This window comes from Danio rerio, chromosome 8 (genome assembly GCF_049306965.1).
Source record: "Danio rerio strain Tuebingen ecotype United States chromosome 8, GRCz12tu, whole genome shotgun sequence".
In the NCBI taxonomy this organism is placed as follows: Eukaryota; Metazoa; Chordata; class Actinopteri; order Cypriniformes; family Danionidae; genus Danio; species Danio rerio.
In genome coordinates, this window is record NC_133183.1 from 25,044,870 (window position 1) to 25,058,180 (window position 13,311).

Genomic DNA, 13,311 nt, shown 5'->3' on the forward strand with positions numbered 1-13,311 from the left:
TTTCATCCAGCGTTCCTACGTTGTCACCAGATAAACAAGAATGACCACATTCCCACAGTCGTCATGAATAAAACCCGTTCAGGAAGAGTTGCTCTCCAAAACAAAACTGTCATAGGTGTGTCGGAAGCGCGTCCCCGCCTTCTTTTCTTTGCGTGCTCTAAAATGCAAACTTTCCTGTTCGGTTTAGAGCCGGTGGTCAGCGACCGGTTTTTACTCATTTGGATGTAATGGCCGATGAGCAGGAAACTGGCCTCTTTAACCCTCATGAGGACGTACCCTTCATAAAACAATGCGACTGCAGTACACCTGGATTACAGATAACGCAAAGTAGCTCCAAGCCAACAGTATGGCCAAGGTATGATAAACATTGTTTGCTTAAATTCATATATTTAAACATCGTTCACCTGTGCGTTGATGGCACTGGAATTCGTCATCTGGAGCGCCGCAGGTAAAAGATTCTCGTATGATCAACTGTAAACTCGCTAACACCGCGGACTGAAAGTCTCCTCCATCATTCCCTAAATTTTGCTTCCTGGCAACTGTTGCGTAGAAATCATCTGCTCTGTTTCAGCGGTCCCTTGATATTTTGATGTTTATTTTTGCGGATTATATATGGAAACACTAGGAGAACTCGTACAAATTCTCAATTTCGAGGTATTCACAGTTTGTGTTTGAGTAAAACGCATTTATTATATATTCTTGTTCTTTAAACTAGCCAACTCGAGACATTTATCCAAATGGAAATTAGCGAATCTCACTCAAAACAATAAAAAGACACATATATGAATACAATACACAATTTGTAATTTTTATTTGCTATTTTAATATCTGTATTACACAGATATATAATTATTTCTTCAGACTTGTGGTCGATGAGAGTTTTTATTAAATGTATTTTTAAGTTAATTTTAGTTTAATACATTAGGTGTATAGGCCTATTAGGCATCTTGCCACAGTTTTCACAGTGATTCCACAAAGCCATTTTGGGTTACACAAAGATTTTTTTTTGTGAAGTGTTCTTAATTAACTGTCCGCTCTACCAAACGGTTGACCATATTTTGACTGTTTTAAATAATGACTGTTTAAGTCATTTAAAGAATGACTGTTTTAATAAAAGGTTTACACACACAGCATTGTTGCTTTACCAGAAAATCGAACAAATATAATCCTGTTGAACTACAACACTTGATTTTAGTTTTATTGTAAAAAAAAAAAAACACAAAAAAAAAACAAGACAACGTGTTAAATCAGAATCAGAAGTATTGCATGGCGAACTTTGAAAATAAAGATGATTTGGTATTCAGAATTGTTTTTTTTATATATAGTTTTAAATAAATTGGTTTTACACCTCACATTTTCAGATTTTTCACAGTATAACTATTAATTCCGGTACTTTTACTATAAACCAACATACCAACCTCTACCAAATGGTTTATATTTTAAAAATTATGGGATGTGTTGAAGAAAAATATGCATTGAGTGTGTTAACTAGCAACATTAGAAGTTCAGAAATGCAACCCAAAAAATATTTCTTGGTGGGACAGATAAAGAGATACATATATACTTCTGTTCAGATACACTTTAATTCAGTTTTGAGGTTGCAACATTCAGTGTATTCATTCAATATTTTTTTTTTTAGTCTGAATATTTTAACAAAGTAAAAAGAAAGTTTTTTCATTATAAAAAGGCTTTGAAACATGAGAGGATTCCAGTTTTCCATTGGTATGAAATTTCTTCATGGAGCCATCAATGCCAATTAATAAAGTTTTTTTTTTTTTGTTTCAGTTTCAGTTTTAGTTAATTTAAATAACTCTATTTGGGGTATTTTAAAACCAATGGATAACAAAAATAATTTATTAAAAATCCCATGTCACCAACTATATACAGTGCCCAGCATAATTGAGTACACCCCATTTTGAAAATGAATACTTCTATGCATTTCTCTGTGAACATAGGAAATGTATTTTTGTGCATTTATACAAACAGGTTTATTACACAGATATATTTATTAAAATAATATTTTATTAAATTCAAAACATTTAGAATTTTAAAGAGAATACAATTAAATTCAAGCTAAATATTGCACAAAAAAATTACAACCTACAAAATTTCAACAAATTTTTTTTCATTTTTTTGCTTTTCTTGATTTTTCCTATTTTTTTTATTTGTATTTAATGTTTTTCTATAACATACATTTGGTTGTACTAGTTTTTGAACCGTTATCGTAAGTTATTTTGTTAGATATGCTCCAGATTTGCTTCAGTACTGTCTAATCTAATGTATATGCACAAATATAATATTGTACAGCTTTCTATAAAAATATGAATTTTAAAGATAGATTTGTGTAGGATGTACTTGTATATGGTGAGCACTGCACCTATGAACATTTGAGATACAGCAAGCCTATTAGGCACTGTTATAATTGTAATGTCCATCTGCTGCAGGCCACTGGCCCGGACATGGACCCTGATGCTACTGCTGGTCACATGTGTTCTCCATTGGTCACGGATGGCCATGCCGATCTGTGCCGTCACCATGGCTAGAGAATTTGAATGGAGCAAGACAGAGACTGGCATGGTGCTGGGGGCTTTTTTCTGGGGCTACTGTTTCACTCAGGTGGTTGGGGGTCACGCCAGTGACAGGTAAGTGTTTAGGTCAAAGTCTGAGGCTCTAGATGATGTAGATTCTGATTATGAAGTTTTTTTTTTTTCAGGATTGGAGGAGAACGAGTGCTGCTTCTTTCCACCTCCTCATGGGGCATAATGACAGCTCTGACCCCAATACTGGCAAAGACTGGACTCTCACCTCTTCTTACAATGACAGCGTCCAGGTTTCTATTGGGTGTAATGCAAGGTGAAGACTTTAGGAGGCACAGGAGAGGAAAAAGTGTATAAAGAAAGAAAGATATTTGACAGTATACAGAATGAATCTAAGAAATGTGTCAGCATGTTTGAACTAGTCATTTCCCTTCTAATAAGCCTGTGGGATCAGATGCTGGGGCAATGGGTGTAATTACTAGGGTGGGTCTAAGTCAGTTTAATCTGAATCTGCTCATCCGCAGTCATTTTAGTGGTTAATTTTGGATAGAACATGTTTTTTTAGCCTTCACTTACAGTTGAAGTAAGAATTATTAGATCCCATGAATTATTAACCCACCTGTTTATTTTGTCCACAATTTCTGTTTAACAGAGAGCAGATCGAAAAAATATAGCTTAAATTTTGACCTTTAAAAGGTTTTTTTAAAATATTAAAAACTGCTTTTATTCTAGCCAAAATAAACAAATAAGGTTTTCTACAGAAGAAGAAAATATTATTAGACATGCTGTGACAATATCCTTGCTCTGTTAAACATAATTTGGGAAATATTTAAAAAAGAAAAAAATATATAATAAATACGACTTCAACTGTATATCTCATCTGGCTCTTTATTAAAGGATGATTCCATCACATAAGAGAAAAAATGTAAATGCTTTGCTAATTGAGAATTACAGCATATTAAAATAAAAATATGATTCATAATTAGGAATAATATATTACATAAATATGACAATTATAAATATGTTGTGAAAAGTAAAATACATGTAGGACAAAGTCAGTTATTAATGTTTTTTTTTCTAATGCATGCTGCATTTATAATAAACATTTTCTTTATTTTTTATTCCAAAATAATTGACATTTTAAATTGTATAAATATTAGATTGTGAACATCAATGAAACCCATCTTAGCATAACTGACTTTTTGCTATATTTATCTCTGACTAAAGAATGTTTTTTGGTTTTTATAAAGACAATTCAGGGGCAAAGAATTTCAGTGACCATCGTTGTTATTTACAGGTGTTCACTACCCTTCTCTGGTCAGCATCTGTTCTCAGCGGGTGACAGAGGGGGAGAGAGGTTTACTGATGAGCACTTTGGCCTGTGGCTGCTACCTTGGGTAAGAAAACTAGACCTGGCTTACAATAATGTCCAAAATCATACATTTTTGATCTATAGAAACTTGTTTCAAGTCTTTTTGATGGGTATCTGTGGACTTATACCTTAATTCATTGTCTAATATACTCTTAATAAATGCTGAGTTATTTTTATGCAAATTGAGATAAAATATATCAACAAATCCAACACTTTACTATTAAATATTTTACTCAGTTGTTGGGTTTTTCAGTATTTTACTTAAATATTGGTTAAAACAACCCATCCATTTGTACTCTTGTTGGTTTTCTGTCAGGATGATGCTGGTTGGAGGAGTGGGCTCCCTGATGCTGGACTGGTTTGGGTGGCAGAGTGTGTTTTATGGAGCTGGTCTCCTTGCTGTTTTCTGGGCCTGTTGTGTATGGAAATGTCTTCTTCAAGGTAATTAAAATCTTGCTCTTAAATAATCTGTTAAAATGTAAATAACATTGTTCCTGAGATTTTGTACATACAGTTGAAGTCAGAATTATTAGCCCCCCCTGAATTATTAGCACCCCTGTTTATTTTTTCCCCAATTTCTGTTTAACGAAGAGAAGATTATTTCAACACATTTCTAAACATAATAGTTTTAACAACTCATTTCTAATAATTGATTTCTATTATTTGTCATGATGACAGTAACTAATTTTTAAATAGATATTTTTCAAGACACTTCTATACAGCTTGAAGTGACATTTAAAGGCTTAACTAGGTTGATTAGGGTAACTATGCAGGTTAGGATAATTAGGCAAGTTAATAATGGTTTGTTCTGTAGACTATCAGGAAAAAATATAGCTTAAAGGGGCTAATAATTTTGTCCTTAAAATGCCTTTTTTTTAATTAATAACTGCTTTTATTCTAGCCGAAATAAAACAGATAAGATTTTTTCCAGAAGAAAAAATATTATCAGACATACTGTGAAAATTTCCTTGCGCTGTTAAACATTATTTGGGAAATTTTTGAAAAAGAAAATAAAAATCAAAGGGGGCTAATAATTCTGACTTCAACTGTATGGATTGTTGAGCTATTTTATCATTTTAAAGGCCAGTATTGGTATAATTAATTCTCCTTAAGAAATTGCAGTGATTCAGAACCAAAGAGTGTTGACTTCAGTATCGGTGTTTGCCATAGCAACTGTATGGATGGAGTAATTGGACCTTTTGTTTGCCAGTGCTGTTTAGCAACACTTTTTGTTTTAAAAATCTGACTCACCACACAACACAATAAGATTTATTATCGTATATTGGTCTTTTAGAAAAAGCATATGATGTTTTTTGTTTGTCACAGGTACAGATATCTCCCTTGACTCCTTGTGGATCAGCAGAAAAGATGTGTCTGAATCCTCTAGAATCAACTGGCTGTATCTCCTTAGAGAGCCTAGTGTCTGGTAAGGTTCAAAACTTAAAATCTTTATAAAATTCCAAATGTTTATTTTGCTATAGCATGTTGTTCATCTTAATGTGAACAATAAATCCAAGCAAGTTAGTCCACTAAAAAAACTTTGTCTGGTAATATTCAATCAAAATCTAACCTAAATCGCTCTGGCAGTCTTTCTCTGATCACATCAGTTTGATGGCTTTGGCAAAAAATGCTAAGCCACGTCCTTCCAACCATTTGTTTGCTGCCAGTGAAAAATAAAAGGTGTAGTCCAAAAGGAAAGCTCTGCCCTTACTCAATTCAGTTTCTATTGGAAGTACATCATGTGGACTAAACCAGAAGTTGCTGAGAATTTTCATTTTAGTATGATGATGTACTTCTAACTGAAACAGAATATTGAGTAGGGGTAGGGCTTTATTTTGCTGTAGTTAAGAATATTAACATACAGTTGCTAAGGAAGCCCTTAATTTGACATCAACAAAAGAACCGTCACCGCAAAGGCAGAAGCAAAGGATCAGACTTTGTTTGAAGATTACCAAAAAAATGTTTAATGGCTTAGCTTGCCTGTACTTATTATTCACCTTAAAAGTAACATTGAGTATGTTTACATTGACACCAATAATTTGATTTTAAAACAATTAAGACAATGCCAGATTAAGATTAAGAGTCTACCATGTAAACAGCAATCGAACTAAAGAAAAATGGAACTAAGGCATTATTTAAGTGCAGGACTGATATGTAAACACCTTAAGAAAACTATTACCATCTTGTAGGACTTTTCGCTGCGTTTTGCGACAGGATAGATACACACACACGGCTGGTTGACACTTTCATTTGCACCTACGAGTCACTAAAGACACACACATTGCGAAATACAGTTGTTTTTTTCTCCCATTCAGTGTGCAGTATGAAATTCCATTAAAACAAAACTCTTCCAGCAGTTCGTACTTGAATCCAATATCTTGTTTGTCATGGAGGGCATGCATGAAATGTTCCTGAATGAAAGTGAAAGTGCCAAACTGCAGTTAAAGTCGGCAAATTAAAAATGAAACACAAAATTACATGAAACTCAGGAGGAAACGTGGATAGCGTGGTGACGCAATGACGTTAGTGAAATTATTTACTATAACATGTAAAACAGGATCATGAAAGAAACATTCAAAAAGCAACTCATGTAAACACCTTAATCATATTATTATCTCATTCAGGTTAAGGCAAATGATTAGATGATACTGGTGTTCATGTAAACGTAGTCAATTTTAGATAGCAAAATAAATACTGTAAACTAGATTTCACACTAACTTCAAAGAAATGCACTTCATTTTACTCTCTGAATTCAGTCATTGTATTGTTGTCAGGTTTAGTTTTCCATTTTGAATAGTTCCAGTTTGGACCCATTTTTGCCCTCAGAATTGCCAACACAATCTCATGACAAATTGTATCCTTTTGATTGAGTGGCTAATTTGTATGAATTTGTACAATCTCATTCATACAATTTAGTAGGATTTTCCCATTCCCTAATGATGGTTGGGTTTAGGGATGGGATGGGATGCCACGCCTTCTTTTTAAAATCGTACATTTTCCTAGCGCCCAAACTGACAAACCGTAAAAATAAAAGTTACTTTTCCTCGTGAGATCAGGCTAGAATTGCCTCAAAGTGATAATTCACCCAAAGCTAAAAATTCTGACATCATTTTCTCAGCTTTCACTTGTTCCAAACCTGCTAAATTTCTTCTTTTTTTTCTGTTGAACACATGGTGAAAACAGCTAAAGATTGACTTATTTTTTTATTTTAATTACATTTAAATTCATTGTAGTTTATTATATCATTATTTTTTTGTATTATTTTTGTTTTATTTAATGTTGATGTTACTTCATTTTACTTTTATTTAGTTTCATTTTAAAATTAAAACTTTAGTTTAAATAAAATTTAAATGAATTGTAATTAAATGTAGTTACATTTGTTTTATTATATTTATTTTATTTAGTGTCACTTTATTTTACATTTAGTTTAATTAGAAATGTTATTATTTAATTTAAATTACAATAAACCTCATTATAATTTATTTTTATTTAATGTTTTTTTATTTTATTTAATGTTGATGAAAATATTTCACTTCATTTCGTTTAATTTTAAGTTTAACATTTTAATGAAAAATGTAAATGAAATAATTAATTTTAGTTTACTTTTATTTTGTATTATATTTTTCATTTATTGTTAATGTTACTTTTATTTACCTTCATTGTTTAATTTGTATAATTTTTTTTACAATTAAATTTACTTTATTTACTTTATATAAAACTAATTTTGTAAGATGGAAACAGCTAACTTTTGACTTACAATGTTTTTTTTTTCCTAACATGGATGCAAATGGTTCCAGATTTTTTTTAACCTTTTTTAGCTTTTGTTAAACAAAATAAGAATACTCATAAACCACCTAAGAGAGAGTATTGTGTACATTTTCATTTTTGTGTGTACTATTTCTTTAATGCTTCATGACATATAGTCAACAAAGTACTTGAAACATCCATTAGAGATTTTGGTCTATACTGCCATTATACAGTTTCTGTATTTTGAAGCTCACCGAATATTTTATATTTTTTGGAAATAAATTTATAAACGGTAGTCATGGATGTGCATGAAAATCCCAAAAGAGTCTGCCACCATGACACAATGTCACCTTTTACCTAAATCCTTTTACCTAAATAAATACTTTTCCTCCCCGTGCATTCTGATGCTCAGTTTGAAGAGCAGATCCTCTTGACAGTGTATACATAGCTAAACTGAGTTCCTTCCATGTAATTGGCTGATTAAATATGAACTTAAAAAAACACTGTTACACAGGTTTGCTTAACAAAGTAGCCAGTGAGCATATATATATTACTCTGCAACCTGATGTAATCCTATATTAATAATTAATAATTATAAAATAAAATAATATATGAATGAAAAAGTTGCTCATTGTATGTATGTGTGTTTTTTAGGGCCATGATCATTGCTCATCTGTGCTTTAGCAGCTCCTATTACACCCTCATGTCATGGTTACCAACATTCTTCAAAGACACATTTCCTCATGCTAAGGTACCCCGACTTGTTAATGTGTGTGTTTTATGTTCACTTTCTTTACACACCAGTGTTCTTCCTGCTGATTTGTTAGTTTAACTCAATTTTAATTAATCTTAATTACTTATTTAATAATAAGAGGAAGTGAATTTAGCTTTTTGATGGTTATTTTTTCTAGTTTGGTTGATGTTGCTGTTTATTTCAGCCCTCTGGGTTTTGTTTGACAGGACTGGGTGTTTAATGTGATCCCCTGGTTTGTGGCTCTGCCCACTTCACTGTTCGGAGGCTCCATATCTGATCATCTCATTAGGCAAGGTGAATGAAACCAACTCGCTTACATGGCAGTTCATAACTAGTATAAATTTTGGGACATTGTGGCTAATGTGTGATTGCCACACATAGGGGTTGCCACAGCGGATAGAACCGCTAACTTATCCAGCATATGTTTTACGCAGTGGATGCCCTTTCAGCCGCAACACAACACTGGGAAACATTCATACACACTCCTTCACACACATTCACTAAGGCCAATTTAGTTTATTCAACTCACCTGTACCGCATGTCTTTGGACTTGTGATGACACGCAAACAAGGAGAACATACAAACTCCACACAGAAATGCCAACTGACCCAGCCGAGGCTCGAACCAGCGACCTTCTTGCTGTGAAGCGACAGCACTTCCTACTGTGCCTCTGCGTCACCTTTGAAATTAATATTATTTAATGTTGCTTTATTTTACCTTTATTTAGTTTATTATTTTTATTTTTTAAATTTTGAATTCAATTTTACTTTTTTTTTTTTTACAAAAAAAATATTTAAATTCCTACAACATTGCTTCCCCATAAAAAAGTTGCATTTTCTCATGAAGTAGGGTTAATAAGAAATCCTGCCAGTACTTTTAATAAAATATGTTGCTATAATTTTTTTTTGCCATTTTTGTCATTCTGGCAGGTTGTGGGACAGCGGCTGTGAGGAAACTGATGCAGGTAACACATCAGCTATGAGTTTTCTTTGCCCTCATACTGTATACCGTATTATTATTAGTAGTATTAGTAATTGTTGTAATAATAATAATAATAACAACAACAAAATTCAAAATGTGTGTTTGTTTGAAATGCGGTCTAGTTCTGTTCAATGGGAGTTGCCAGTGTGTTCATCCTCTTTCTCTGCAAGACGAGCAGTTTCATTCAGGCTGTTGCTTGTGTGTCTGTGACTATCGGACTCTCCACCTTTCATAATAGGTAAGACAATTAAAACCTGATTATCTGGTATTGATTTTGTACACAGAGAGGGTGTATTGTTGATGCCCAGATATGAATGTTTACAAGATTAGAGATAAGAGAAAGTGCAACAAAGTCACTGTGCCTGTTTTGTTGTGTAGTGGAGTGTCTGTAAATGTGAACGACCAGGCGCCATCATGTGCAGGAGCTCTGTATGGTGAGACAACACCATTTTTATTTTATTTTTTATTTATTGTATTTTATTTATTTATTTTAATTGTTTAAATTATTACTTTATTCATTATATTTTAATGCTACTTGATTGGATTGTAATTTGGTTTAATTTCACATTGTTATTATTTTTGTTGTTTTTAATGTAATTTTATCAATTTAAACATATTTTATTTATTGTTGTTTAATATTTTATTTTTAATTTATTTTACATTTATTTCATTTAAATTGACCTTATATTTGATTTTTGTTTTTTTACTTTAATTAATTCATTAATTTCACTTTTTATTTCACTTTTAAAACTTTACTTTATCATTTTATACCGTATAGTTTATACTTTATTATGGCCTATTCAGTAAAACACAATGTTTTCTTTTAAGTGTAAATGTCACTGTCATGTGATGTGTTTAAATATATTTTGATCTAAATTTCTCTCTCTCTTTCTTAAAGGGGTTATGAACACATGTGCAGCCTTTACTGGTGGGTTATAATCCGTTTATCCTTAATGTAACCAATTATCCGAGACTCGATACACTACCTGACAAAAGTTTTGTCGCTGATCCCAGTTGTAAGAGCAAAATATAATAACTTGACTTGTAGTTGATTTGGAAATGTGGCAGAAGGTAGATTTTTCAGATGAATCATCAGTTGAACTGCATCCCAATCATCACAAATATTGCAGAATACCTATTGGAACCCACATGGAGCCAAGATTCCCACAGAAATGAGTCTGAGTTTGGTGAAGGAAAATTCAGGTTTGGGGGTTACATTTAGTACAGAGGCATGCAAGTGATCTGCAGAGTGGAAGGCAACATCAACAGCCTGAGGTATCAAGACATTTGTGCTGCCCATTACATTGCAAACCACAAGAAAGGGCAAATTCTTCAGCAATATAGTGCTCCTTCTTATACTTTAGCTTCCACATCAAAGTTCTGGAAAGCAAAAAAGGTCAAGATGCACCAGGATTGGCCAGCCCAGTCACCATATATGAACATTATTGACCATGTCCGGGGTAAAATGGTGGAGGCATTGAAGATGAATCCAAATAATTTTGATAAGCTCTGGGAGTCCTGCAAGAACACTTTCTTTGCCATTTCAGATGACTTTATTAATAAGTTATATGAGTTATTGCAGAGATGTGTGGATGCAGTCATTCAAGCTCATGGGATTTATTCACAATATTAATTATTTTTCCACTGCAGCATGACTTTAATTTGATAACTGTACATTATTTCTGTTGAGAAGTGACAAGACTTTTGTCTAAGCAAAGTCAGACCTTACTGCCCTAATTAAATAATCAAAAGTCAAGACATGATCAAATTTTATTTTTATAAAATAAGCGTAATCTTATTTAATTATTAAAGCGTAATTCTGATACCAAATGATCAACTGGAATTCAAGATATTACTTGTTGTTCCTAAAACTGGGATAGGCGACAAGACTTTTTTTCAGGTAGTGTAGAGTCCATGGGACATTAATGTGCACTTATGCTAGAGAAACTGACATTTTACATATATATTTTTAAAAAGTCAGTATACAAGCTATACTTATAATATGAATAACAGAAAATGATCTGAAACCCAATTGATTCATTTTTAGTTTACAAAAATGTGAAATTATCATCACAGTTGCTTATAGGATGTAGTAATCTTCCTCATCTGGACTGTTAATTGCAGTAGCTGTTTATTATATGCTCATATCGTGCTGTGTTTGCACAGGTTTGCTGATGGTCTACATATCTGGCTATATGATAGAGGTCACTGGCTCCTGGGTGAATGTGTTTTCAGTGCTGGCTCTAGTGAATGTCATCGGTGTGGCAGTATTTATAACATTGGGTGAAGCGAAGAGAATTGATCAGCTGGATGAACCTGAGATCATCTGAACATCAAGAGGAAAGCAGCCAAACTCTCGGAGGCACACTTGGAGATTCCTTATTTGTCATTTGTAACAAATGGATTGATACTCCTGAACACTTTGAAATGCTATGTAATAATTTATTTTAGCATTAAATTAAGATTTATTTTATTTAATTAACAATTAGCTCTTATCATTAGCCCTCCTGTGAAATATGTATTCTCCTTTAAATATTTCTCAAGTGATATTTAATGGAGTAAGGCAATTTTCACAGTATTAATTGATTTATTTTGGCTGAATAGTAGTATCTTGAAAAGTAGCTAGTAAATGTATTGTCATCATGGCTAAAAGATCAAATAAATCAGTTATTAAAACTATAATGTTTAAAAATGGATAGAAAAACTCTGTTAAACGGAATTTGTGGAAAAATATTAAGGAGTTCACATTTAACAGGAGGGTTAATCATTCTGACTTTGATATGAAAGACTATGTACTGTATATGTTTACAGTCTATGAAAAACATCATGATATACACATACATGTGTTAATGAAAAATCATATTTGTTTCATTCTGTGAACTACTGACATTTCTTCCAAATTAACTATAAAAAGAAAAGAAAGTTCAAACATTATAAATATAAATTTTTAGACAACGGTATACTTAACATAAATGTACCTTCAGAAGAGTTGATGAATCAATATTCGGTGGAATAATTTAAATTCTCAAAAACAACAAATAAAAACACTTTTGTTTTTTTGTTTTTTACCAATAGTCATTTTCTAAAGACAAAAGCTCTAAATGACTTTGTTTTTTTGGTTTTTTTTTATCAGAAAGAAATGTCTTTAGACCTTTACAGATTTAAACAAATATTAACATTATACTCAAACTCAAGTACTTTTATTCTATGGCTGTATTTATATTTTGTTGTTAATGACACATAGTGTATATTTTTTATTTAAATGTACATTAAAATATTTGCCAGAGCTGGTTGCACTAATATTTATTTCAAATATAGAATTATGGGACATTCAACCAGAAACGCACATTTTCACTTCTAAAAATGTGACAGGGCCTGACCTTTAGCTTGTGGACCTCAAAAAAATCATACAATTCAATGATGCCACTTCTGAGTCATGGTGTATTGCACACATTTTATGTTACATTTAATGCAAATGTGACAGGATGGACCGAAACATGTACATTTATTTTTAATATATTCAGAGTATTTATATGTTTTAATTTATCAGAACAAATAAATAATTTATTACTGTTTTTTGATCAATTGATGGGATGGATAACAACTTAAACTTGCTGTTTCTGAAGTTTTCCTCTCTAAATAACAGTTTTTAGCATAACAAATCTATTAAAGCTGGGTTTGTAAAGTGTTTTAATAAAGAAAAAAAATCTGAGAACCAAATGAATGGCATATTTCTTTAACAGAACAACTCATAGAAATCAACCATCAGTCCGTTTTAGAAATGTTTGGGATGCAATAGGCTACTTTTATTTACTGTATTTATGTTTTTTTCAGAGACACATAATGTATATTTATAGTAGAATCCCTTATGTAGAATTTTAAGTATATGATATATGGTGTTATTTATACAATGAAAATCG

At 32.1% G+C, this 13,311-nt stretch overlaps 1 protein-coding gene across 3 annotated transcripts; it reads left to right on the forward strand.

Annotated features, from left to right (window-relative positions):
- Positions 1–185: 185 nt before the first annotated feature.
- Positions 186–13,111, forward strand: slc17a9a (solute carrier family 17 member 9a). 3 transcript variants are annotated; one of them, XM_073910353.1, is made up of 13 exons: positions 186–448; positions 2,445–2,642; positions 2,714–2,853; positions 3,835–3,934; positions 4,226–4,350; positions 5,236–5,335; positions 8,311–8,407; positions 8,617–8,704; positions 9,340–9,374; positions 9,514–9,629; positions 9,770–9,825; positions 10,290–10,319; positions 11,558–13,111. In XM_073910353.1, the coding sequence occupies exons 1-13, from the start codon at positions 228–230 to the stop codon at positions 11,719–11,721; spliced, it is 1,470 nt and encodes a 489-aa protein (XP_073766454.1). In that variant the 5' UTR covers positions 186–227; the 3' UTR covers positions 11,722–13,111. The 3 variants fall into 3 exon arrangements, with proteins under 3 accessions (XP_073766454.1, XP_001336574.1, XP_073766455.1); XM_001336538.8 differs by having other exon boundaries at positions 186–355; XM_073910354.1 differs by lacking the exon at positions 186–448 and adding an exon at positions 511–654.
- Positions 13,112–13,311: the final 200 nt, after the last annotated feature.

Bases quoted from the DNA above. Each gene is read 5' to 3' on its own strand.
- slc17a9a (XM_073910353.1), top strand. From the start codon at position 228: ATGGCCGATGAGCAGGAAACTGGCCTCTTTAACCCTCATGAGGACGTA. The intron at 2,854-3,834 runs GTGAAGACTTTA...TGTTATTTACAG, and splicing joins TCTATTGGGTGTAATGCAAG to GTGTTCACTACCCTTCTCTG. The intron at 8,408-8,616 runs GTACCCCGACTT...TTTGTTTGACAG, and splicing joins ACACATTTCCTCATGCTAAG to GACTGGGTGTTTAATGTGAT.